General features: G+C 41.8%; 5 protein-coding genes across 8 annotated transcripts in view; 2 read left to right on the forward strand and 3 right to left on the reverse strand.

Annotated features, from left to right (window-relative positions):
• LOC129764823 (phosphoserine phosphatase) overlaps window positions 1–12,745 on the forward strand; it is a 45,521-nt gene extending 32,776 nt beyond the window's left edge. For both annotated transcript variants that reach the window (XM_055764323.1, XM_055764324.1), the window contains exons 2-5: window positions 9,189–9,584; window positions 9,645–9,925; window positions 9,983–10,147; window positions 12,578–12,745. In XM_055764323.1, the coding sequence (XP_055620298.1) occupies window positions 9,189–9,584; window positions 9,645–9,925; window positions 9,983–10,147; window positions 12,578–12,660 (925 nt within the window). In that variant the 3' untranslated portion in view covers window positions 12,661–12,745. The remainder of the gene's footprint in view (window positions 1–9,188; window positions 9,585–9,644; window positions 9,926–9,982; window positions 10,148–12,577) is intronic.
• Window positions 855–3,725, reverse strand: LOC129764821 (beclin 1-associated autophagy-related key regulator). Of its 3 annotated transcripts, XM_055764322.1 has the most exons (4): window positions 2,779–3,163; window positions 2,615–2,688; window positions 1,415–2,475; window positions 855–1,357 (listed from the first exon to the last, which is right to left on the reverse strand). In XM_055764322.1, exons 2-4 carry the CDS (start codon window positions 2,617–2,619, stop codon window positions 1,131–1,133), a joined length of 1,293 nt encoding a protein of 430 aa, XP_055620297.1. In that variant the 5' UTR covers window positions 2,620–2,688; window positions 2,779–3,163; the 3' UTR covers window positions 855–1,130. The 3 variants fall into 3 exon arrangements, with proteins under 3 accessions (XP_055620297.1, XP_055620295.1, XP_055620296.1); XM_055764320.1 differs by lacking the exons at window positions 2,615–2,688; window positions 2,779–3,163 and adding an exon at window positions 3,168–3,725; XM_055764321.1 differs by having other exon boundaries at window positions 2,615–3,163.
• On the reverse strand, window positions 12,729–15,708 carry LOC129764820 (ubiquitin carboxyl-terminal hydrolase 5). The gene is made up of 3 exons (XM_055764319.1): window positions 15,426–15,708; window positions 13,198–15,361; window positions 12,729–13,127 (listed from the first exon to the last, which is right to left on the reverse strand). Exons 1-3 carry the CDS (start codon window positions 15,519–15,521, stop codon window positions 12,955–12,957), a joined length of 2,433 nt encoding a protein of 810 aa, XP_055620294.1. The 5' UTR covers window positions 15,522–15,708; the 3' UTR covers window positions 12,729–12,954.
• Window positions 15,709–23,180: 7,472 nt separating this feature from the next.
• On the forward strand, window positions 23,181–26,286 carry LOC129770023 (ATP-binding cassette sub-family F member 1). The gene is made up of 2 exons (XM_055772603.1): window positions 23,181–25,392; window positions 25,457–26,286. The coding sequence occupies exons 1-2, from the start codon at window positions 23,337–23,339 to the stop codon at window positions 26,128–26,130; spliced, it is 2,730 nt and encodes a 909-aa protein (XP_055628578.1). The 5' UTR covers window positions 23,181–23,336; the 3' UTR covers window positions 26,131–26,286.
• On the reverse strand, window positions 26,156–26,962 carry LOC129770024 (U11/U12 small nuclear ribonucleoprotein 35 kDa protein-like). The gene has a single exon (XM_055772604.1). It carries the CDS (start codon window positions 26,847–26,849, stop codon window positions 26,226–26,228), a length of 624 nt encoding a protein of 207 aa, XP_055628579.1. The 5' UTR covers window positions 26,850–26,962; the 3' UTR covers window positions 26,156–26,225.
• Between the last annotated feature and the right edge of the window lie 297 nt (window positions 26,963–27,259).

The following is a 27,259-nucleotide window of genomic DNA, read 5'->3' on the forward strand; positions in this document are numbered from 1 at the left end:
AATTCTTGAATACGGAACAGTTTTTATTCAATTTAGAATGTATCGGTGATTATATTTGAAAAAATATTTATTCTTCGTGCCCGCGTGGACATAGTCTATACCCCCTCCCCCCTCTCCGTGGTCCAGCGTGGACATTTTGATACCCTCTACCCCCTAAAGTTGTCCGCGTGGTATGTGGACAGCCCCCTATCTATATAAAAAAAAATGGATCACCAAATGTGTTGATAAGAGCAAAACTCGAAAAAGGAATTGAATTTAGGACTGTCTTTATTCTATCATATTTTCTGTATCAAACATTTATTCCATGTAACGGAGAAACATGTTATTTGCAAGTGATTGAAAAATCTTCGAGAATTGTGTCTGAAAATAATTTGATATTATAATGAAGAGTTTTGGTAGAAGTACTAGGAAATTTATAGTAAAATGTAATTTTAAAGGGTAGATTAAAAGATCAATCAATGAACAGTTCTGCGATTGGAACCATGAACGTGCGCTTAGTAAGAAAACGTGAATATGATAACGGAAAAAAAATTTTGGGCGGGACGAAGCTTGCCGGATCAGCTGGTTGATAAATAAATCTTGACCTACATTTGGAATTTGCCATTATCGAATCACCACGAAAAATAAAAAAATAAACTGTTATCTTTTGGGGGTTCTATTCAATGGCCAACATGCAACACATATTTTTTGAAGTTGTCCGTATGTAAGAAGATTGGTTCCATTCTTTTCATAGAGACGAATGAACTCTCAGAGTTTAAAGTCTCTCTAATTCAATACCTTCCTTCCTTCCTTCTTTTCAAACTCAAGGGATCGACAACTCGAAACAGAAACGGATTTCGGACACAATAAACGGCTTTGCGCAGATTTAGCTTTGAAAAAATGCAGTCTAGACGGCTTTCTATTAACATCTACGATTCTTAAAAAATAAAACATCTATAGCTGACAACAGCTAACATTTCACACAGATTTACCTGGCTTTTGGGAAGGGAGTGTACCTCCATCAATATTCCAAACGCTCCTCTAGTATCAGCTTACATATCACATTTCATACGTGTTTTAGCAAATAATCTTGTCGAAAGAAAAAGCGCAGCTTCTTGGTATCGTCTTGGTATTGCTCGGTCGCTCTGCCTTTATTTTCCGGTCCAGCCCTTCCAGAACGAAGTCACCGAGGCGACCGCACTTGTCACCAGACTGGTCGTGGTGACCTGGTGCTGTGGTTGATGGTAATGATAGGTATTGCCGTAGGCAATGTAACCCCCGCCGCTACCCGGCCCAGCCAGTAGCATTGCGTTGGTTTCCGATGCTTGCGGGAGATTGCTGGGAATGGATTCCCACTCCTGGCGAATGTTTAGTTCATCTGGAAAAAAAACACGATTAATGCAACGGCTCTTATTGCCTGGCTCGTGAAACCCACCATCCGAGTCTGAATCGTCTCCTCCTCCTCCCAAATGCTGCGTCAAGACGGACTCTGCCAATTCGTTCAGACAAAAATTTCTGTCCGTTGGTCCAAACCGACCAAGATCAGACTGCGACGGATTTAACAACCGCAGGATATTTTTGAGGGTTTGTGTCGGCCGCGCTTCGCCCAGGCGACAGCCTTGTGTGTAACACAGGTACAAAATATTTGCATTCAGGCGTGCAACCTTCCTATTGAACTGTGTTTCGGAGAGAGCAGTTGTACAGAAGTCACTGTACGATAACTTGTAAGGTGTGCGAACATCCAGATAGAATGAAATGATCTGAACTAGCTGAGTAGTGTAGGTCAAAGCAGCTGCAATTATATGCGCAGGATTCCGGCTTCCCACCAACTTAATTGCGTCGTCGCCACTCTTCCCATTGAAATTGGCATCCGAAGCAGCCCTCATAATGCCCCAGTCATGGTACATGGAGTAATTACCATTACCCGGCAACGTGGGAGCCACAATGATGTGCTGAACCTCGCCGAAACTATCCTGGAGAATCCATTTCCCCCGCACGTAGGCCGTCCTGCTTGCTTCCGATATTTCGATTATCGTATTCTTGGTCTCCCCGTCGCTACTCGATAAGCTACTTTTGTTGCTGATGGCGCGTGAAATCGGAAAGATATATTTAACCAACTTCTCGACACTATCCCGCTTGAGTTGTTTCAGCTTTTCCTGCAACTCCGTCAGCTGAGCTCGTCGCCTTTCACTTTCCTCCAGCTTCGCACTCACATATCCGCCCATCGTTTTCACCTTAACATCGCAGCGGGGCAGCTTCATCCGCAGGAGTCGATTCGACTCGTGCAGCTCCTTTTTGAGCGCCTGCAAACGGCTTAGGTTGTCCCGCTTTTCGGCCATCAAACACCGAACATAGGAAATCCGTTCCGAAGTTTGCTTTATCTCCTCCCGCAGCTGGCAGTTGAGCTTCCGGCGCATTATAAGCGGTTCGATTTTGCTCTCCAGTGTGCCAATTGCGGCCATGAGATTCTTTTGGCGATGACGTTTCTCGGAGAATCTGGAAGGAAATCGGAATTTGTTGTAGTCTGGGATTAACGATTGCGCTGATAAGAAGGTTAATTATCGAGTTTTGAAAGCGTTCTATAACGAAATTCTTCCGAAGCATCATTGCTAATCTTTCTTGGGAACAGCATTACCGCATCGTTCGTGATCTACGAGTTCGTTGAATGATGGAAGATGACTGTCGTTAGTGGAACGATTTTTGTCGTAACTGGAAAGAGTGTACAGATGCGAGTGACGAAGATTAGACGAACGATGATAAGTTGTAAAAAAAAAGAAATCGCAATCATTAATCACGCACCGTGGAACTGAGTTTAATCTAGTCGGAGGCTGGTAGCTTACATTGCACACACTGGGAAAAAAAATTTGGGTGCTGAAAAATTAGATTTTCAAACTGGACGAGTACATTTTATCAACCTTCCTGTTCATCCATTTATGGATTCACTTTTGGGCAAATAATCTTACGTCAAACGCGACGCCAACTTCGGAACTTATTTCACCATCAGTCAGTGAAATGCACATCCAAACAGTCCGTGTCTCCCACACAACAGCCACTAAATAAGACGAGGGCGACTCCATTTTCAATTTTTCTGCTTCGGCAACATCATAACATTCCACTCCAATTCTGTCGCTCTTCCAAATGAAGTGCCCCGTGTAGAAAATGCAAACGCTTTTGCTGCCGTAATTTACCTCTCCATGATATGGTGCGTCGAGTGCATAAATTCTCCATTGCGAACGCATCTTTCGCAATGGAAGTGAAGCTTCTGGTTTCTGCATAGTGGACACTGAACGGTACAAACGCTCAGGTGCAAACCGTACTCATCGTTTAAAATCGATGTCCTGAAGTTCTCCGGGGCACCATCCTCCAAACTAAGACTGATGGCCATAGTATAGGTGGTTTGCTTTTGTGTTTACCCCTTCACAATTTTGATCACTGATTTGCACCGATTCGTTCCGTTCGCGTTCGCTTCTTTTAGTGAAAATATTGCGCTGCTGCTGCTGCTGCTGCTACGCTGCCTCTCGAATTCTAAGCACTACCGACCGACTGTGACAACGACGAAAAGCGAAAACAACTCCCAGCTTATGTTTTTCTACGTCTTGGCTCTTTGTGCTTTGACGCGATTGATCTGTTTCAAACACAGCCGAAAAAGCACAACAATAAAACCCACACCTTGAAGCTGTCCGTGACTTCTTACAACCACACACGCACACGAAAGTCCGAAGGATTAAAATAAACAACAACAGCACGAAAGGTTTGCTCAGCCGCAACTGTGTGCGTAGTGATCCCCGATAATCGTTCGATTAATCGATTAATCGAATACTTCCTACAGAAATCGATTATTAATCGAACGAATACTGCACAACCAATAATCGAAGCGAACGAATAATTTACATCGATTAATCGATTCAAACCCAGAGCAAAAAAAACCGTACAGCCGCTGCAGTTTTATCCTGAAAATCAATACATAATTGTCTTTGACGCTCTCCTAAACTCCTAAAAGAAGCTCAATGCCGTCGATGCGAGATGAGCTTCGTTTACGAGTTTAGGGGAGCGTAAAAGGTAATAATTGATTTTCAGGCGTAATGAACACTTTCTAACAAATGAGAAATATTAGTCTAACTAATTATTTCTCTCAGTGTGACGATTAATCGATTAATCGATTATTTGGATCGATTAATCGTATCGAATAAGAAACTGCTTAAAAGTATTCGATTAGTGGATGAACGATTAATTTCAAAAATCGGGGATCACTATGTGTGCGGAAGGCAAACAGAATCAGCAGCTTCCTCGGCTGTCAAACGCGAATCAAATCTCACCAACACCCACTCAGAGGCGATCGAACCAGGGGTTAGACATCAATTGAATATAGGCAACCCAAAATCAAAATCAATATGGCGTCATTTGTTTATCAACATAGCATTTACGAGGATCGAAATCGAAAAATGCGCTGCTCTATTCTAACTGCATGAGCGATTTTCATATTTCGGTTTCACATGGAGGTGTTCACATTTAACATGGAGTTTAAAGTTAGCCACTATTCGACTATATAACCGGACCGAGTTGTGAACAACAGTAATTGATTGAACCAAAATGTCAGTGAACCGCAGCAATATTGGGTACACTCAGGAGATAGTAACTTCAAGCAAAAAAGTGGGACCGATTCGAGATTGCTTTTATGTAAACAGTGAACTTTTTTTACACTCTAAAAATCGAACCGACTTGCACTGACAACTGAATGATATTGTCAATTTGTTCGAGATGCCTCAAAACAGCTGGGAATAAATATTGTTTATATACAGTAAGTTACATTTAATGCGACGTTTAGATTATTGAACAGACCTGTAATGTGACACGTTTAATTGACATTTTTGTAAACATCGAGTTCGGGGACCAAATTATGGCGCCACATTAAAGTTGCCACCAGACGTCGACACTGTACCACTCACATCGCCAATCTTAAATTACAGGCCTCCAAAGCGACACTGAGTGGTGCCTCGGCATGTCGTATTAAATTTAAATTACTGTATTATGTTGTTATTTACAGCCGTATGGCACCCGCCATGTTTTTGGTGCCAACATTTCAAACGTCAGAAGTATTTGTTTTCTTCAAAACAGCGATCCGCGTTGACGGCAGTGAGCTTCGTTTACTAGTTAAGGGGAGCGTCAAAGAATGGCTGATTTTCAGTCGGAATGAACGTTTTCAAAATTAAAATTATGAATGAAAATTAGCTTTTCCATATCAAATTAGTATTCTGTTTAAATAAAAAACATTTTTGTTTGCAGGTGGGGAAAAAGTCTCATACGAAAATTGTTTATGAAGACAATTTTATATTATAAAGAAAAAAAATCAGCAACAATGTTGGAATTGTATGACCATATGGTTGAATGAAAGTCAGAAATACGTGTTTCTAATAATTAAATAACATAATGTGAAAATTTTCATTCAATTTTTAAAATTTGAAAACCGGCTCCGTGTCTTCTAATTTGGTAGAGATTACACTTATGATTTTGGGACCCAAATTATGGCTCTAACTTGAAGTCGCCACCAGACGTCGACGTCATCGCGAATAACAAAAAAAAAAATTTATATAGAAATGGTTAAATAAAGTTCAGTACTACATGTTTCAAGTAATCAAATAACATGAAGTAAAAAATTTCATTCATATTTTAACAATTTAAAACTGCCTTCGGGCCTGCCCAGCAAACATTGAATAGTAAAAAAAATTCGAGGGGTTGTATCAGAGACACGACCGCTTAGAACATAGGACTACGCAATCTTTATTCTTTTGAAATTTGATGGTTTATCATTTCGAATATTATTTGCGAATACGTCGAAATAACTCTTTAGTAAAAAGTTCCGGGGACCCTGAAAATGTTTAATGGCTTGCGTAGTTTTGTAGACTTATTTCGAGAAGCAACGATCATTTTTTGCCTTTGCGAGAACAATACGCTATGGTCATATGTAGCAATTCGTTTCTTTATATCAATGGACGCATTGCACTGAATATTAACGAGTGGTATCTTCCGTGCATCGCCATCGAAGACGAATGATCTGTCTGAGTTTCAAGTGTCTATAATTCAAAAGAAGGTGAAGAAGAAGAAGAAGTGCATCGCCATTCAACAAGCATCAAATACGCGTCTAACAGATGCATACAGTTGCAGTGCTAAAAATGAAACATCGCAAGAATGACCGTTTATGAAAATCGTTTCTCGACTCTCGGTAGATACAGTCAACAAAGTTTCTAAGTTCTATGTTTTGCGCAATGAAAACAAGCTACACACAAAAAAACCAAACACTGATGTTTAGAAGCGACCTAAAATTATTTGTACTCTTCTCTTTTTTCGCCTGCTTTGCCATGCTTCGGATGGTTGTGTTAATTGCAATGCCAGATGCACTTCAAGTGAAATATTCACTAGCGTTCACAGCTCGAAGGGATACATTTAACACAAAACGAGCAGAATAAGCGACCTTTGTTGTTTCGGGCACAGACATATTCTGAGAATTTTCCTCAGAGGCGATGCAATACTTATACGCTAGCGACAGCTTACATACTATGCAAGGGTGGAGTTTACTTCGCATTTTTTTCTTTTCGCTATCCCCCTTCGTTGTTTCTGTTCTAGCGGCTGCATAAGCTACCCGTTATTGACAGCTCTGTTCAGGAAAGCACAAAAATGGACAGAACAAATGTATGGAAATTGGGAATTCTTCCATTTTTCATCAATTTAAACCATATACAGACTATGGGATTGTAATGTATAGCATATCAAACAAAAAAATCTTAGAAAAATTTCCAATCGAATACAAAACGTTTAAATCCGTTCGTAGCAAAAAAAAAGTAGTTATTAACGTTAACTTTATTTCATAAAAAAGTGACTTTTTTCTGATTTGGCACCCTTAATGTAAGACGTAGTCCTACGGCAAAAATCTAAAATTGGAGGCGATATACATACATCTAAGACACATTACTTGTATGATGCGTATAACTGGCATATGCATATGAAATTGGAGGCCATATACATGTATATGGGGTATATGATGTAATATAAACGATAATTATACGATTTATTATTTTCTAGGATGTATGTATATCGCCTCCACGTTTGCATGTATGGGCTGGCTAGGCGCATCATATACATGCAATTCATATTAATCATACTTGTATGTTTGTGAATATAATCCTCAAAATAAAATAATTACACTAAACCTTCATTTCAAACCACTTATGCAGTTACCAAATCACGCAATAAACACCAAGAATTGCTGGGAACCTCTTATCAATATTTGTTCAAATTTAAAAATGTGCTTAACTCCAGTTTTGTTGACAACTTTTATGCATTCAATTAAATCGTACGATAAATCATATATAAACATAAACATTCCCACCTTTCATCCTTCATTAAACACCTCGTAGTAGAAATCTGTCAGTATGCATACACTCTCCTACGAAACATAGTGGAAAAAAATAAATTCGTCGATGTAATACTTATGACAGACATACAGCTGTACTTGCGTTGTACTTCGAAAATTGTATGTCTGTCACCATGTACAGCGCTAGAACCATGCAAGCAACTCGGTACAATCGCTGTACCTGTACCGACCTGTTTTACCGCTGTACATGGCTACAGTTGTACTGTGCGCAGCGCCATAGACGGTTAGTGGTGAGTAGCATGAACAAGCAGAATCAAATCACTTGATAAACGTTCTTTTCATTGAGTTAATCATTTTGAGTTTCATTTTAAGTTAATAACTCAGATTGGAAACTTTTTTGTTGTGTTTGATAGTTTAGACACTAAATAAAAACCTTTTTCATTGAAATATGTGGTGGAAATTGGAAAAATATCTGATTGTCAGTTTGACATACGGTACAATGTACAACCAAAGTATGTCTGTCATGGTACGATGGTACCTGTACAACGCTGTACACGTACAACGCAAGTACAACTGTATGTCTGTACCTGGTATAAACCAAGACGGGTCTATGGTACTAGGTGAGGCCGTTTCGTCACTAAGTTGGTTAGGGGTACGGTATATGAAAACAGTACGGAAGAAAGCAGAAGGGGAATTATTTCCTTGAAGCGTGAAAGAGACAGACTGATCAGGAGCGAGCTTCATTTTAAGTTAATAACTCAGATTGGAAACTTTTTCGTTGTGTTTGATAGTTTAGACACTAAATAAAAACCTTTTTCATTGAAATATGTGGTGGAAATTGGAAAAATATCTGATTGTCAGTTTGACATACGGTACAATGTACAACCAAAGTATGTCTGTCATGGTACGATGGTACCTGTACAACGCTGTACACGTACAACGCAAGTACAACTGTATGTCTGTACCTGGTATAAACCAAGACGGGTCTATGGTACTAGGTGAGGCCGTTTCGTCACTAAGTTGGTTAGGGGTACGGTATATGAAAACAGTACGGAAGAAAGCAGAAGGGGAATTATTTCCTTGAAGCGTGAAAGAGACAGACTGATCAGGAGCGAGCTTCATTTTAAGTTAATAACTCAGATTGGAAACTTTTTCGTTGTGTTTGATAGTTAAGACACTAAATAAAAACCTTTTTCATTGAAATATGTGGTGGAAATTGGAAAAATATCTGATTGTCAGTTTGACATACGGTACAATGTACAACCAAAGTATGTCTGTCATGGTACGATGGTACCTGTACAACGCTGTACACGTACAACGCAAGTACAACTGTATGTCTGTCCCTGGTATAAACCAAGACGGGTCTATGGTACTAGGTAAGGCCGTTTCGTCACTAAGTTGGTTAGGGGAGCGGTATATGAAAACAGTACGGAAGAAAACAGAAGGGGAATTATTTCCTTGAAGCGTGAAAGAGACAGACTGATCAGGAGCGAGCTTCGGCACTAGCGTATTGTGTTTTGTTTACAAACAAAACACAGTAGACTTCCAAGATGGCTGAAGAGTGGTTTTAGCAAGTTGGCCCACCTTAGGATATACTTCTACGCGCCTTGGTATAAACAAGCAGTGAAAAAGGAGACACTTTTCGACGAGTGATTTGTATGAAGTTCCACTGCCGTGGTACACTGGCAATATGAGGGATTTGACGTTATAGTCGTACCCCTGGATCGAACAGCTGATGACTCAGCTGGTGGTGTTGATGAGTGCTGAGTGGGGCTGCTAGAGAGCCTATAAAGTAGAGAGTGCCGGCACACAGTATTAAATCAGTTTTGTTTTTTTTCAGCGCACTGTTTAACAGTTTGGTGGCGATTTCGTCCACCGAGTCGCCGGTTCACCTCAACGGCAGCGTAGCATCAGCTGGCGGCTCCCCAGTGGAGGTGGCAACCCGGCGGAACAGTCTACCAGCGCCTCCCATTTTTAAACCATTCATTCAAAGGCAGCAGCACATGTTGCACAGCACAATCAACGGAAACGTACCACCGCAACAGAACTCGAGCAGCAGAATGACCAACGATAGAACGCCGGTGATCGCCGAGTGTACCAAACGGGCGTCCGAGGCCCGTGAGCTTCTGAAGAAAGCTGACATTGTGTGCTTCGACGTGGACTCGACCGTGATCACGGAGGAAGGAATTGACGAGCTGGCACAGTTTTGCGGCAAAGGAAGCGAGGTCGCAGCATTGTAGGTATTTGTAGTAAAAGTTTGCGAACTGAAAATAATTTAACCTTTTGCTTGGCGCAGAACGAAAGAGGCTATGGGGGGTAGTATGACATTCCAGGATGCTCTGAAACGACGACTCGACATCATCAAACCATCCCAGAAACAGATTCGAGAATTCCTTAAAACCTACCCAAGCACTGTTTCGGCGGGAGTGAGAGAACTGATTGATCAGCTCCGACAAAGTAGCGCTGAAATTTATCTTATCAGTGGAGGATTCGATTGTTTGATCGAACCGGTGGCAGATGCGTTGGACATTCCCCTGTGTAATCTCTTCGCCAACAAACTTTATTTCCATTACAATGGTATAACGATCCATTTGAGCATATTGACGAAATAATATTGATTGTTTTGAATTACAGGAAGCTACGCTGGCTTCGACACGAATCAGGTTACCTCCAAATCGGGCGGTAAAGGAGAGGCTATTAAGATTGTCAAGTCTCGATTCAATAGTGACACAATCGTGGCCATGATCGGTGATGGTATGACGGATCTGGAAGCCTGCCCACCTGCGAACTTCTTCATTGGTGAGTAACTCCTAAAACTTAAACCATCATGCCATCGGCAGTTTTCAAGCCATCAACAATTATTTATTTGTTTACTAAGCACAGGATGTGTGCGATGTTTTTGCGCGAAGTGATTTCTTTACTAGAATAATTTTTAACAATAAATTCTTCAATGAAATTCTGCTCAATTAGTTTCTTTCAAACAGTTTGATATTTTGAAATGGTTTCATTCGAAAAGTCGCGTTTGTTCTCGACGACTGTGATTGATTGCTTCCGGAAACTTCCGTGAACTCATTTCACCATGTCGCAGTCTATCGAAGCCATCACCTCCGTGATTTTGAATTTAACGATGCCATAACTTTGGAATATTTTTCACGTTTTTTAGAGTTGTGAACTGGAGCTTCGTCTTGTTGGAAGATGAAATGAAATCCACCAGCTGTCTTCATTCTAGCGATTCAGAAACCATCTTCAAAACATTGAATAAGGCATCACGCTAAATCATTGTTCGAAAAAATATGGCGGCATCATATCTCCTACCACGCCAAGAACCATTGAGTGGGTCGCAAACTTTTATGATGAGACTGGATTTTATTCGCAACCTTGTTCCGTCGATACACCCGGTTCATAGCTGCAGCTCTCCAACTGCCGACTGCACCGACCTTCTGCATAACCTGGTCCAAACTATGACTGGGCGATCTTTATAAAAAGATCGATCTTGATGGATCGATTTTCTAAACGGCGTTGCGATCGATTCACTGATTAAATCGGTTTCAAAGAATCGATCTATGAAAAATCGAATGCCTTTTTGACGTAGGACTACGTCTTACAGTAAGGGTGCCAACTCAGAAAACAGGTCACGTTTTTATGAAATAAAGTTAATCGTTAAAATCGAACGGATTTTAACGATTTGCATATCAATCGAAAACTAATAGGGTAAACGGCCATGAGTTGGCTATCGCTTACCGACTCTACATCCCTTTTCTACTCTGACAAAATAAAACAAATATTGATACAAGTTATGAATAACTGCAACTCTTCCTATACTGACTTAAACTATGAATTATATTTTGTTGGCATTTTTCTGTCACGTTTGGGGCGCTTTGCGACGCTTGCTCGTTGTAGCTGAGGAACGTACTCTAGAAAATACCGTATGATGTTGTAAATTTGTATTTGTAGTTAGGTTGCTCGTCCTTTCTCCTTTTTCCCTGGTATCATCTGAGTGAAGGGTGAGATGATAGTCGTCTGCTGAAGTAGCTTCCTCTAGTAGAACTTCTTTTTCCAAAGGCCATTTCCTCAGGTGAGACACCGGTCTATGATATAGAACTCCCTCGTCATTTGTAACGACCACATCATTGCCACTTCTACGCTTCACGTTGAGTTTGGGGATACACTCTTTCGGTTTTTGTTAATCCCTTCGAAGCGAAACTTATAATCCTCGGAATCTGTTCACCATTTCGCTGAGTGAGCACTGCCCCAAGACCCACGGGAGAAGCGTCAACGTACAGCTCTGTCGTATCATTTGGGTCGTAGAATCCTAGTCTGTGGACGGTTTTAGAGAGCTCGTTTCGAAGATCATCGAAGGCTCTTTGTTGATCTTTCCCAAAGATTTCAACATCCCCTCGCATGAATTGCCGCAATGGTTCAGATCTCGTTGACAAATCTGGAATAAACTGGCCAACAAAATTTACCAGTCCCAAGAAACTCCGCACTTCTTCTTTAGTTTCTGGCCTACGGAAATTACGAATGGCGGTTAAACTCCTCATAATCCCCGAACATCACAGTCGTTTCCTCTACCTCCACGCGATTCCCTCTCCCTCTCTTCGAATCATTCGCTCGCCTCGCATTATTCTCTCTCGCACCAAGTACACGAAAACTAATAGGGTAAACGGCCATGAGTTGGCTATCGCTTACCGACTCTACAGTCGGGCCGTTCACTTGTTCGGTTAGATATAGGCCCTGATTCTCGAATACACTTCACGGTGGAAACGAAATGAACGGCACGCCATTGAACTACGTTTTACGAGTTAGTGAAGTGTCGAAGATAGTGATGAGTTTTCAGGCAGAATGAGCACTTTTCAAATAAAAAATCATTAATGAAAATTATCTTCTTCGTATCAAACTGGTATTCAATGTGAGTGGAAAACTTTGTTTTCTTCATGTGGTATAATAATCCCATACACAAATTTCATCTGAAGATAATTTGATATTATAATGATAAATTTAGTGGGAAACTAATCTCGCATCCAGATGTCGACACCGTACCGTTGTCATCGCGAATGCGTTTCATACCGTTTCCACCGTGAAGTGTATTCGTAGTGTATTCGAGAATCAGGCCCATAATCTGTGACGTAGGGATTAGTCTTGATCCTGCTGATAATATTCAAAGAATAGTTCTTAAATGTAGTAATATTCGATGATATACGACAAACTTTCTTCCTGCTCTATTTCCAGGCTACGGAGGCAACGTCGTCAGAGAGGAGGTCCAGAAGAGAGCAACCCATTACGTGACAAATTTTGCCGATTTACTTTGGTGATAATGCAATACTCACAAACATCTAGCCTGTAAATAATCTTTAAGCTAACAATAAACCTCATACGAAACTAAGTGTAATATTGACAGTTGGTCTGTTTTATTCTCCTTGTTTTCCACATTTTTGTTTTAAGCCACTAAGGATTAGGCAACCGAAAAATAACAGAAACAATAAATTGCTACGCAATCCGCTACTGCAATACTTATCGCTGTAGAAGTAAACAGACTAGTAATCACGTTCGAAGAGAGAAGGAAAATGAGTTTACTGATATCCTGGACGTGTTTGATGTTCTTCCGCTTAAATTCGTTGATACAAATACAAATAGCCAAGCTCCTTCGGAGGGTTTTGAGAGATGGCCACTTTGTTATCATTGAAGATAACCCACTGACCATCCTTCAGAATGTGGCACACGTAATGACCAACCTGTGAGGATGATCCCATGTGGGATATGAATGCAACCAATTTGTATTCTATTGCAGAGAGAGAGAGAAAACATCAATTAAATTTTCTTCGCTAAAACAAATCCTATCATTAACTTACTTCCGGTCCCATCTCGATACTGCGCGGCAACGCTTGATGATGCCTCTTTGGCAGATTCGGCAGTCGCCGCTTCCATCCCAATGCTGTCCAACTCATCCGTGTGGGAGAATATCCAGTCCACCGCTCGCTCGGTATTGTTCTGAGTTTCCTTCAGCGCTTTGGTAGCTTGCAGATCGGTAAAACCCATACCCATCAACATCTCCAATCCCATCGGATCAGGAACAAAAGCCACCGATCCCTTGCCGGTGTCAGTACCCGGTGGAACGAAAGGAGCAGAAAAATCGGCATCCCCGATATGCTCCATAATCCATTGGGTAGCTGATTCGACGCCGGTGTTCTTGGTGAAGAAAATTGCCCTTTTGCAAGCCTCCGCCGGAAAACCCATTGTCATCAGCTGTTCCATCACGGCCGGATCCATTGGAGGAGGCGTTGGCGCTTTACCAACAAGCTCAGGAAGTTCTTCTTCGTTCGGTTGCTTTCCACTGCCACGCAACGTTTCCAAATCCAAAACCTCGGGAATGTCAATCGCCACGTCCAACTTGACAGAAGTCCAATCCTCCTTCAAGGTGAACTTCTTCAAATGCAATATCAAAAAGTCTGGCATTGTGGCCAATTTGGTTGTTTTCTTGGCAGTTGTTTTGCCGTTGATTGCCGTGCTGTAGAACTGCTCAACAATTTCTGGTTGGGCGAATGTGTCCAAACAAGCGCTCAGTGGAATCTTGGGGCGCACAAGAGCCTCCGGATCAAGCCGACGACCCTCCTTCTCGGCCAGCTCCAAATCCTCCTCGTACTTTCTAACCTCGGCAATATTGGTGGCAAGATTGAGGGGAATTTGCAACGGTAAACACCACTCATCGCGTCGATTGTACATCACCTTGCCACTCGAGCAGCATTCAACGCGATCTTCTATGCAAAATTTGAGGGCATCCGCTGGATTATTCTGCGCTCTGGAGTGCTTCTGCAACGTATTAACTAAATGCAGAAAGAATTCCTGCGCGTCCTGTTGGTGTTTCGTGGAAAAATCCGGATGACCTTTCCCAATCAACGCTTTGAACATCGTGGGAGCGATTCCCGCTCCGTAATCCACCGTGTCCAAACTGTTTTCGGTTAGAGAACTGTACTTCCCACTGCAAAGTCCAGTTCCAAGCTTTGCCATTTGGATGTTGAAATCATTTGCCGGATCAGCAGGATAGGCTTCAAAAAACTCCTTCGCTCCCGAAACGAATCGTTCGACAAAATCGGGAATTGTGAAAACAACCTGCATAACACTGTTCAAATAGCAGGAATTCCCCAAATTTCGCATTCCAGTCAAACCGGGTCCGGCAATTGGCTTCAAATTGCTGGCACTCTCGCAAAGGATGCCCCACTCTCCAATTTTCTTGTTGAGATCAAGTTCCAATTCGACCATAGATTTCTCCGTCTTCTCAAGCTGACCAACGTTAATACCCCAGTGAGCTAAATGCTTAACCAGATACGGATCTTCGACCATATCATCTTCCTGGTAGCTATAGACATCACCCTTTCCTTCCGCTGTAATCGTTCCCAACTTAACAGCCAGTGGGTAATTGCACTCCCGGTAGTGATTGAGTGCGTGGTCATTACCGCCTGACCCATCGTAAAACTTGCGACCGCACAGAATCGAACCGTCCGTGAGATTGAGCCACAAATTGCGGGTCAAATCACAGCGTTCGCACTTCCACCCGGTCGGTGGTATTTTCCTGCCATTCTCCAATTGCGAGAGATTCTCCGCGTGGCGTGACACTTGCCTTAGCTCTCCGTCCCACGTACCGGACAGTTGTTCTCGCTCTCGCTTCACAGATGCGGCCTCTGCATTGAGAACGGCTTCAACGGAATTTTGCACAATCAGCGGAAGATCCTGATTGGGATATCCGATGGCGGTTCCCTCCGGCAACAGTACCACCTTGTAATGTTCCTTGTACTCATATTTTTTCTGGTCTGAAGGGTTATAACCTCCCTCGACCCCAATCGCTAGGCGTGTAATCTTTTTCTCTGGTCCTTCCTGCGAAGACTCCGAAATCTCGATCTTATCTCGCTTCAAGTGAAGAAATACCTTGTTTCCGCTTTTCGTGGCATATCCCTTCGCATAGTTTTCACCGAATCCAAGAAAACTAGTTAAACTCACGTACAAACCAGTGGAAGATTCCTACCGAGCAGAAAAAAACACCAAATCATCAACATAACCCCAACAAAGACGCAGAACCAATTACCGGATTGTCAAAGCTATAAACACACTCCTCTTTGTAGACGTTATCACTCGCGCACGGCACCTTGATTTGTCCCAGCAGTTTCTGGAGTGCTTCCATAGTTTTGCTGCTGCTGCTGTTGTTGTACCTGCTAGCAAGTCCAGAAAGTATTTATTGGTGAAAATTGCGATTATTCACTTTTTCTCCTCCTCCAGAGCACTTCGAGCCGCAAGTAGCTGATCTTCCTTTTCGCTGTGCACAAAAGCGCTGTTCGCTTTGTGTTGTTTTTTCTTTGCTCTTTGTTGCGCAAAATTGTGGCTGGATGACGACGAGGGGAAGGACTGGGGTTTGTGCTAAAATATTGTGCTAATGTAAAAAGGCACACACGCGATAATCATGTGATAAAATTGCATGATTAAATTGGAATGATTTTAATACTTATGACAGACATACAGCTGTACTAGCGTTGTACTTTGAAAATTGTATGTCTGTCACCATGTACAGCGCTAGAACCATGCAAGCAACTCGGTACAATCGCTGTACCTGTACCGACCTATTTTACCGCTGTACATGGCTACAGTTGTACTGTGCGCCGCGCCATAGACGGTTAGTGGTGAGTAGCATGAACAAAACGAATCAAAACATTTGGTATACATTCTTTTCATTCACTTTCTCTTGAGTTAATAACTCAGATTGGAAACATATTTGTTGTGTTCGATAGTTTAGACGCTATATAAAAACTCTTTTCATTGAAATATTGGTGAAAATACAATGCAATAAATTCAAACTTCTGATTGTCAGTCTGACATGCGGTACAATGTACAACCAAAGTATGTGTGTCATGCTATCGTGGTACCTGTACAACGCTGTACACGTACAGCGCTAGTACAGTTGTATGTCTGTCCATGGTATAAGACAATAGAGGGTCGATTCCGAACCAGCTGCTGATTGGTCTATTCTAATGGGTCGTCGATAATATTTGAAAATACACTGAAAAATTCGAGAACTAATCAAACAAATGGAATCAAACATAGCATATAGAGGTTTTAGGGATCGATAAACGTTTCTATGGTGGTTCGACACACCTACCCCCTACAAATGAAACACAAACTTCTGCCTTTCTTCTTCTGTAGGAGCATTGTACCACTGCGACCATTAGTTTGATCTATTGTAGTGCACTCCAGTTTGCTATATATGCAGTGTCAGTTCGTTCCATCACTCAGGGAATAAGTGATAGTCGCACCAGGACTTTGCATATCCCCCCCCCAAAGGTATGACTTCCTTTATGAAGTTCCTTACCTGTTTTGGTTCAGCAGACCAAATCTTGTTAGGCATAAGAATGCCTTTCCCAAGAATTCGCAGTCTTCGCTGAATTTGTGTACTGCATTGACACAGTAAATGTTCCGAAGTCTCAGCTTCCAAATTGCAGAAACGACAGTTATCATCTGCCAGTTTTCCGATTTTTTCAAGGTGATACCTGCTTGGACAGTGTCCGGTCAGTAGACCGGTTAATGTACTCAAATCTGCCTTATTCAAGCTGAGTAGGTTGCGTGTTATTCTGTTACAAGGTGTAATGAATAATTTGGATTGTCTTGGCGTTGATAGAGCCCTCCAGTTGGCTTCAATCACTGATATTTCCCAGCTTTTGAGCTCCGATTTCATGCATGATGTAGATAATCCACAAAATGGCTCAGGCCCGACGAATTTAGTTGAAGATCCTAATCTTGCTAAGAGGTCGGCTTTTTCATTACCTTCTATACCGCAGTGACCAGGCACCCAGTATAGGTTAACTCCGTTAGTAGCAGCTAGTTGTTTTAAGGATAAAATACATTCCCAAACTAGCTTTGACTGACATGTGTATGCTTTTACTGCATTAAGACCTGCTTGGCTAGCTGAGATACAGATACAGATACAGATATTGGCATACCTGTATTTTCTAGTCAAACAAATATTTGTACATGTTAGAATAGCTTGTATTTCTGCTTGAAAAACTGTAGGCCACTGTCCGATTGGAACTGACATGTCGATTCCAGGTCCAGTATTACCAGCTCCCGTAGATTTACCGATTTTAGATCCATCGGTATAAAACAAGAGTGATCCTGGACGAGTTTTGGGACCACCTTCTTCCCATACGTTGCGATTGAGTTCAATCACTTTGAAGGGAACACTGAAGTTAGTCTTTGTTTCCATCCAGTCTTCATTCATGCTTACTATAGTGCTCACTTGAAAATCTTTCAGGATTTGTAAATGCTCTGTGAGATCTTCTTCTAGAAAATGTTTTATACGTTTCAGCCTAAGAGCACCTTTTTCCGCTTCAAGTTGCACATATTGGTGCAAGGGTAGAAGATATAAAAGAGCATCTAGGGCTTTGAAAGTGCGCTAGGCATTGCTTTAGTTATTGTTAAGCATGCCAGACGTTGTAGTTTATCGAGCTTTTTCTGAGATGATATTTGTGTAGTTTTAGGCCACCACACTAGCGAAGCATATGTTAGTCTGGGTCTCACAATTGCCGAGTAAATACAGTGAATCATTCTCGGTTTTAGTCCCCACTTTTTTCCGAATATACTACTACAACTCCAGAGAGCAGTCTGGGCTTTAGATATTGCATACTCCAGTTGGTCGTTCCAATTTAGTTTTTGGTCAAGCATGACACCTAAATATTTGGTTCGTTTTGAAAGCTCCAATTGTACCCCTCCCAATCTAAGAGGTGGAATCTTATACTTTCTTTTTCTGGTAAATGGAATTATGACTGTGTTTGAAGGATTAACACTAAGTCCTTCCAAGTTGCACCATTTGAGTGTGTAGTTAAGGGCTGTTTGCATTCTATTGGAAATAGTATTCTCACATTTACCCCTCACTAAGATTATGTCATCAGCAAAACCAATGACTTCGTATCCTAAATTAGCTAGGTTATTAAGAAGATCGTCGACAACTAGGGACCACAACAGAGGAGACAGAACTCCTCCTTGAGGGCAACCTCTAGTTGGTTTCGTTGTTAGAGTAGATCCTCCTAATTTAGCTGTTATTAGTCGGTTGGTTAGCATGGCATGTATCCAGTTGGAGATGCACATGTCAACACTACATTTTTTCATAGCTTTATTTATAGAGTTGTAGGATGCATTGTCAAATGCTCCCTCAATATCAAGAAAAGCTGTAAGTGAGATTTCTTTAGCATCAAAAGACTTCTCTATTTTTGAAATTAACGTGTGAAGCGCTGTTTCAGTTGATTTATTTGCTTGGTAGGCAAATTGAAATTTGCTCAATGGTCTCCTGTTCAAATATGATGATTTGATATGGAGATCAATGACTTCTGCCTAGCTCGAAAACTAATCAAGCAAATGGAGCCAAATTTGGGATGTGAGGATATTCAGGTACGAAAAATGTTTCTATGATGGTATGACACTCCTTCCCCCTCTGAAAAGGAGAGGGGGTCTCATAAAAATAATACACATATTTCAACCAAACATGAAAATTGAAAATTTTCGGAAAACGCTAAAGGAAAATGGGAAAATTCGCATGTGTTTTACAATTACATATTGACAAGCGTTGAGGACTGATGTTTGCGGTAACGAAATTGATCCTCGTTCGAAAGTGGAAATGGATTTTTATGTGACAAAAAGGCACTCTTATATCGTCTTCTATCTATATAGATAAAAATGGATCGCCGAATGTGTTGACAAGAGCAAAACTCGAGGAAGGAACTGTCCAATTTAGGGCTGTCTATATTCTATCATATTTTCTGAATCAAACATTTATTCCATGTAACGGAGAAACATGTTATTTGCAAGTAGATGAAAGAGAATTGTGTCTGAAAATAATCTGATATTATAATGTCGAGTCTTGGTAGAAGTACTGAAGTTTTATAGTAAAAAATAATTTGAAACAGTAGATTAGAAGATCAATCAATGAACAGTTCTGCGATTGGACCCATGAACGTGCGCTTAGTAAGAAAACGTGGATTTGATAACGAAAAATAATTTTTGGGCGGGACGAAGTTTGCCGAGTTAGCTAGTTTTTCATATAAAATAGAATTTATGTAGAGGATTTAAAAAATGAGTCCAAGATGTTGAAACTATTTTTGACGAACTTTGTGAACATCGATTTTTCATAAATATTCGAAACTTCGAATTTTTGTATGTTAACAGTCATTTTTATCCACAAATTATGAATTTTGATGTTAATTAAAACCAAAAAGCTCTTTATCAATCTCTTTCTGAACGTAGCCATTCTCGAGATATTTAAAAAAAATATTTCTAATTTATTGTCTATTTTATAGTACAATGAAAGCTATCTATAGCGACATCGCAAGGGACCGTTGTTATAGAGAATTGTCGCTATAGAGAATTCGGATGTCGTTATAAAGAGAGAAACGCTCAATTCCATGCGAAACAAATCAATTATTAACGAAGGAAATTGACAGGAAAAATTGAAACAAAACATTAGACAATAGCTTTCGCTGTCTTTTATCAGCTTACAGGTTTCTTATGTGTGTGTAGTGTGAAAGCTGAGCTGAATTCGTGTTGAATTCAGATGTCTCGAAACTGAACAAAGATATGGAAACTGACAGCATCCTTTTTTTGCCTCGCTCTAGCACTGTTTTGGCGGAATGGATTTTATTTGCACCAGAATCATTTTGAGTAAACGTGATCCACAACAGCTAATCTGTATAGTGTTTCTTTTTACCCACATGGTATCGTTTAGTTAGTTTCCCAGTGCGCATCACGAGAGCTTCAGAGCGATCATGTCTCTTTCGAGAGTTATTTTTTGGATTGCTCTTTGGCTATACGAAATAGTACAGCTGATTATGTGCAGCCGAGTTTTGAATATATGAAAATGTACCATCAGCAGAATCGCGTCTGAATATGTGTTCAGGTTGAGAGATGTTTCAAATTTAAATTTCTCTGTTTTTGTAAAGTATCCGAAAATTAATATTAGTTGCACGCGAACATTTAATCTTTCACAAAACATAATATAGACTATTTTCGTTCATAGTTATGTACTAAGTTCAAGTTCATAATTATTGCACTGTGAATGGCGTGATATTGAAAATTGTCGCAATAGAGAAAGATATGTATGAATTTCTATAAGATTTTGAAGGAACCTTTGGATATGTCGTTATAAAGATTGTCGCTATAGAGAGCTCTGACTGTAAATAGGCTTTTTTAATATTAGGCTGTCAAAAAAGTCCTGCGGTATTTCTGCGAGGTGTCGTTGTAAGCGCGTAGTTCTAGTTGTATTCATTGTATCGAGTCATACTATAGCTTGTTGGAAAGGTATTTTTGCGCGCTATAATATAGTCCTTGACAGTGTTTTGTTTGGTTAAGTCGTTCGTGAGTTATAGTGTCGCAAATATGGAGCAAAATAAAGAGAAAATCCGACATATTTTACAGTACTACTATGACAAAGGCAAAAATGCATCTCAAGCTGCCAATAAAATTTGTGCAGTTTATGGACCCGATACAGTTTCCATTTCCACCGCACAACGCTGGTTTCAACGTTTTCGTTCTGGTGTAGAGGTCGTCGAAGATGCGCCACGCTCCGGAAGACCTGTCGTCGAAAATTGCGACAAAATCGCTGAATTAGCCGAGAAAGACCGGCATAGTAGCAGCCGTAGCATCGGCCAAGAGCTGGGGATAAGTCATCAAACCGTTATTAACCATTTGAAGAAGCTTGGATTCACAAAGAAGCTCGATGTATGGGTGCCACACACGTTGACGCAAAAAAACATCTTTGACCGTATCGACGCATGTGAATCGCTGCTGAATTCGCAACAAAATCGACCCGTTTCTGAAGCGGATGGTGACTGGCGATGAAAAGTGGGTCACTTACCTCAACGTGAAGCGCAAACGGTCGTGGTCGAAGCCCGCTGAAGCGGCTCAGACGGTGGCCAAGCCCTCATTAACGTCCAGGAAGGTTCTGCTGTGTGTTTGGTGGGATTGTCAAGGAATAATCTATTATGAGCTGCTTTCCTATGGCCAAACGCTCAATTCGGACCTGTACTGTGAGCAGCTTGACCGTTTGAAGCAGGCGATTGACCAGAAGCGGCCAGAAATGATCAATAGGAATGAAGTTGTTTTCCACCAGGACAACGCCAGGCCACACACTTCTTTGGTGACGCGCCAGAAGCTCCGGGAGCTCGAATGGGTGGTTCTTTTGCATCCACCGTATAGTCCGGACCTTGCACCAAGTGACTACCACCTGTTTTTGTCCATGGCGAACGAGCTAGGTAGTCAGAAGTTAGCCACAAAGGAGGCCTGTGAAATTTGGCTATCCGAGTTTTTTGCCAATAAGGAAGCGAGCTTCTATAACAGGGGTATTATGAAATTGGCATCTCGTTGGGAACAAGTCATCGAACAAAACGGCGCATATTTGACTTAAAACAGATGATGGTAACTAATTTTATGAACAAATGAAAATTCAAAAAAAATACCGCAGGACTTTTTTGACAGCCTAATATGTTCGTCGTGTTATACCGCCATGTTCATTAAATTTTATGAATTTGCTTATAATTTCAACAACTTTTCTAATTACATCATTATGGTAAAACTATATGTTTAGCAGTTACGTTGAAAAACATTATCGCTACGTTTTGTATTAGGCCTTGTTCTCACTGCAGCGGGGCGTCAGTGTGGCTTGGGCGGGGCGTGTGATGCTTACGATTAATCGTGTGTGTTCTTACCGATGTGTTCACACCAGACTGACGTGTCGTGAGCGTGGTTTTGGCGTGTGGCTGGCGTGCAAACGAAAACACTTCACGCCGGTGATATTTGTACTTCTCCGCTTCTCTCTTGCATATGTTTGTTTGTAGTAGTGACATAATTTTAATTTTTCGCGTTTTTTTTAAGTTTTTACGTTTTTCACCGTCCGATTTTTGTCCCGGTTCGTCCAACAATGTTGGAATATTTAAAAATAAACCAATTTTCATTCTTTCATTCAAAAATACACATTGACAAATTGTATAAAACACGCCGAAGACACGCCGCTGGCACGGTGCAATGTGAGTGAATTAAAATGTCGTTGCGAGAGTTGAACACGCTCAGGCCACGTTGACGCCCCGCTGCAGTGAGAACATGGCCTTAACCCACATGTCTTCAAATGTTTTTCAACATAACTCCCAAAAATATATATGTATTTTAGATATTGCAAATTAACGTTTTATTTGTAAATAAAAAAAAAGAATACTAATTATTTTTCTTTGTGTATACTTTTTTCACGTTTTATCATCAATACTCTATAGCTCTTTCTAAGACACTATTTCGGTACGACTCATAGTTTTTGAGATATAAATTATCAAAGATTTCTCTTACTAAAATTAATACGCCCTTTTTCAAAAGTTACACTTGAGTTAAAAAAACAATCCCGAATGCCGTGGAAAGCTCTTATTTTTTCTAATCCAAACGGAATACAAACGTTTATTCGAATCAAAAATACTCGTGTTTTGTCATTTGTTGATTTCATTTGGAATTGCTCTATACCTGGCTTCGGATCCGATTTCCGCTCTGGTCGGTGATTTCATAGAATTTCATAGAATTTTTCCACTTGCTCTGGTACACGTGTATTCCCGAACTTGTGTGGAATATGATGTTTGGGAAACGCATTTTAATCGCCGTCGAGAAAAATTCACTCGATAATGCATTGATTTTAGTTGAACTGCAATACATGGATCTTCCCATCGTTATAATCATCTCATTTTTCAGTATTGCTCAAATTAGAACAATCGAATATCTATCCCTGAAACGTCACACACATTCGTTCAAATGTCAACACCCCACTATTGAATTCCCTGTGCATTCTCTTGTGTGCTGCTGCGTGGACATTGCACCACATTGCATGCTCCCGTGTTAGCGGAGTTAGCAGAACTTTTATTCTACGTTTCATTATCCTCCACATCTGCCATATCCGGTGGTCCAGGCGCTGCCATAGTGAAGTCGCACGATGCCACCGAAAAAAGGAAAAGGAAACAAGAAAAATCAGGACTGGGAAGATGACGAACCAGTTGCGGCCGAGTCGAAACCGAGTGCTGGCAAGAAGGCAAACAAGGGCAAACCCAACAACGTTCACGATTCCGACGAGGATGTCCCAGCTAAAGCGAGAAAGGCTCCTACTGCTGCCGCCGCTCCGGCTGGGAAGAAAGGCGCAAAGGGTAAGAAGGGCAAGGGGAAGAACGATGACTGGAGCGATGATGAGAACGATAACAGCGCGAAGGATTTGGCCTTGAAGGGGGGAGACAGCGGCGAGGAAGAGGAAGTGAAAATTGCGAGACCTGCCCCGAAAAAGAAACAACCCGCCGCTAAAGGTAAGAAGGGAAAGAAGGATGATGATTGGTCCGATCGGGAGGAGAAGGTGATCAGTTTGCAGGGTTCGGAGGATGACGAAATTACGACGGCGATTAGTAGCAAGGCGAACAAGAAGAAGGCTAAGGCTGGAAAGAAAGCGAAGAGAGTTTCTTCCGAAGAAGAGGGAAGTGAAGACGAAAGTGAGGAAGAACCAATCCCTGTCCCCGTAAATAGTGGAAAGGCAGCAAAGGCGAAAGAAATTAAAGGGAAAAAGCCTCAATCTGAGTCGGAGGATGATAGTGAACCGGAATCAGAACCGGAGCCGGCTCCGGCTCCTGTGGTGGAGGTTAAGGACATTACTAAGCATGCGCCTGAAAAGCAAGCAGCAGCGGTTGCAAAGGAAGATCCCGTGAAGGCACCGGAGCCGGAACTTGTTCCAATACCCGAACAAGTGCAGCAAGCAGAGCCGGAAGAAGTGGACGAGGAGAAAAAGGAAGACCTATCAGAAGAACTAGCAGATAAAGTGAAGGAGCTTGCCGTTGGGGAACCACAAGAGAAGAAGCTGACGCATAAAGAGAAAAAGAAGCTGAAAAAGCAGGAAGAGTTCCAGAAACAGGTGGAGGCAATGACACGGAAGGGAGGTCAGGGACATTCGGACTTGGACAGTAATTTTACAATGTCTCAGGCGCAGAAAAGTGGCAATCAGAGTAAACATATGGATCACGCGGTTGATATCAAAATAGAAAATTTCACAATCTCCGCCAAGGGAAACGATCTTTTCGTGAACGCCAATCTGCTGATTGCGAATGGCCGTCGCTACGGTTTGGTCGGTCCTAATGGTCACGGTAAAACGACGTTGCTTCGTCACATTGCGAATCGTGTTTTTGCTATTCCGCCCAGCATCGATGTGCTGCTTTGCGAGCAGGAAGTCGTGGCTGATGAAAATTCCGCGGTGGACACTGTGCTCAAAGCGGACGTGAAGAGGACAGCCCTGCTGAAAGAGTGCAAGGAGCTGGAGGAAGCCATCGAAACGGGTAAACTAGAGCTCCAAGATCGTCTTCAGGAAGTGTACAATGAACTGAAGGCAATCGGAGCGGATTCTGCGGAACCAAGAGCGCGTCGTATTTTAGCTGGTTTGGGTTTTTCACGCGCTATGCAAAATCGTCCAACTAATGCGTTCTCCGGAGGATGGCGTATGCGTGTTTCCCTTGCCAGAGCCCTTTTCATCGAACCGACGCTTCTGCTGCTTGATGAACCTACGAATCATTTAGATCTGAATGCCGTCATTTGGTTGGATAACTATTTGCAGACGTGGAAGAAAACGCTTCTCATTGTTTCTCACGACCAGAGTTTCCTCGATAATGTTTGCAACGAAGTTATTCATTTGGACAATAAGAAACTTTATTACTACAAGGGTAACTATTCAATGTTCAAGAAGATGCATGTGCAAAAGCGGAAGGAAATGATCAAGGAGTATGAGAAGCAAGAGAAGCGAATCAAAGATATGAAGGCTCACGGTCAATCGAAGAAGGCAGCTGAGAAAAAGCAGAAGGAGAATCTGACTCGTAAACAGGAGAAGGGCAAGGGAAAATCTCAAAAAGTTAACGAAACTGACGATGGACCTGTTGAGTTGCTTTCCAAGCCAAAGGATTACATCGTGAAGTTCAGCTTCCCAGATCCGCTGCCACTGCAACCACCCATTCTTGGATTGCACAGTAAGTTCCCATAAGTTCTCAAATTGCTATATATAAACTTTTTTTTTTATATTTTTTTTTCAAGATGTCAACTTCAACTTCCCGAATATGAAGCCACTGTTTGCCGGGGTAGATTTCGGTATCGACATGAGCAGTCGTGTGGCCATCGTGGGTCCCAATGGAGTGGGAAAATCTACTTTCCTGAAGCTTCTGGTGGGGGACTTGGAACCACGAACCGGCGAGGTAAGAAGCAATCATCGGCTGCGAATTGGACGATTCGATCAGCATTCGGGCGAACATTTGACTGCTGAGGAAAGTCCTGCGGAATATTTGCAGCGATTGTTCAATTTGCCATACGAGAAATCCCGTAAAGCGTTGGGAACGTTCGGGTTGGCCAGTCACGCGCACACGATTAAGATGAAGGACTTATCCGGTGGTCAGAAGGCCCGAGTAGCACTGGCAGAGCTATGTTTGAACGCTCCCGACGTTCTGATTCTTGATGAACCGACGAATAATTTGGACATTGAGTCGATTGATGCTTTGGCGGATGCCATTAACGAATACAAGGGAGGAGTAATCATCGTTTCCCACGACGAGCGACTAATTCGAGAAACGGAATGCGCTTTGTACGTTATTGAGGATCAAACCATCAACGAGGTCGATGGGGGCTTCGATGATTACCGGAAGGAAGTTTTGGATAGTTTGGGAGAAGTCATCAACAATCCGAGCATATCGGCTAATGCAGCTGTAGTTCAATGAAGAGATTGCCTTGAATGTTTGTTCTGTGCTTGTTCATTATTATTATTATCATTATTAGGACTTTTTTGTATATTCAATAAATTCTAAAAACTAAACTACGAGGGCTCGATCGAGTTGAGTAAAGCTCTCTGTTGTTTGGTTTTACGATGAAAGTCACTTTTGCTGGTATATTTGAAATCACCTACCGGTTTCTTCCACGGTCTATCCTTGCAACCGAATCGAAGCTGTTGGCTCTTTTTCCTTCCGCCGAAACCACCCCCCAATCGACGTGGTTTCCATCCATCCAATCTGCGTTCCCACTCTTCATCGACCAGAATCTCCTTTCCGTCAAGAACCTTCCCGTGCATTTCTTCGATCGCTCGCTTCGCATACCGTCTTCGTTTGTACTCCACAAACGCATACCCTCGTGACAAACCCGTAACTACATCCGTAACCAACCGGCAGTGCACTATCTTCCCACAGCGCTCGAACAGTTCACGTATTCTGTTCTCCGTTACGTAATGGGCGATTCGTCCGATGAAGACTGTATGGTGCGGATCGCCAACCACCTTGTGGTTCGGTTTGTAGCTGGAATTCATCGCGCGGATCAGGGCCCGATCGTGGGCGAATTCATCCATCCCATCGATTGAACCCACCTTGATTGGATCGTACACTGTCCGGGCGAGTCGGCTCCAGCGCTGCGAAGAGCTAGAAGGGGGATTTTCCTCACCGGATGACATCGGGATGCTGTCGGGCGCTCGTAAATAAGAATTTCACGCTTTCTTCTGATAAAGTACTGCCGATGAGCACAACATAGACCGGTTTGTTTGTTTTGATTGTCGTCTGCGGAAAGTTTGCTTGACATTTGAATTGAACTGTCAATTTGTGATGAGTGTCAGGGCACAGACAATAGGAATAAGATCAACAACGTGCTTTTAATACTTATGACAGACCTAAGATAAGATCAGACAATAGGGGGTCTTTTACGGACCAAATTTCTGTCAGTCGTTCTGATTTCTGATTGGTCGATTTCGATAAATTTTGTAAACAAAGTCGATTTTTCCAGTGTTGCCAATAAAAATAAATTACGTTGGGTTTGTATTGAATTTAGAAAAAAAATTAATTTAATTGATATTACGATACTTAGTTT

Source organism: Toxorhynchites rutilus, chromosome 2 (assembly GCF_029784135.1).
Source record: "Toxorhynchites rutilus septentrionalis strain SRP chromosome 2, ASM2978413v1, whole genome shotgun sequence".
NCBI lineage: Eukaryota > Metazoa > Arthropoda > Insecta > Diptera > Culicidae > Toxorhynchites > Toxorhynchites rutilus.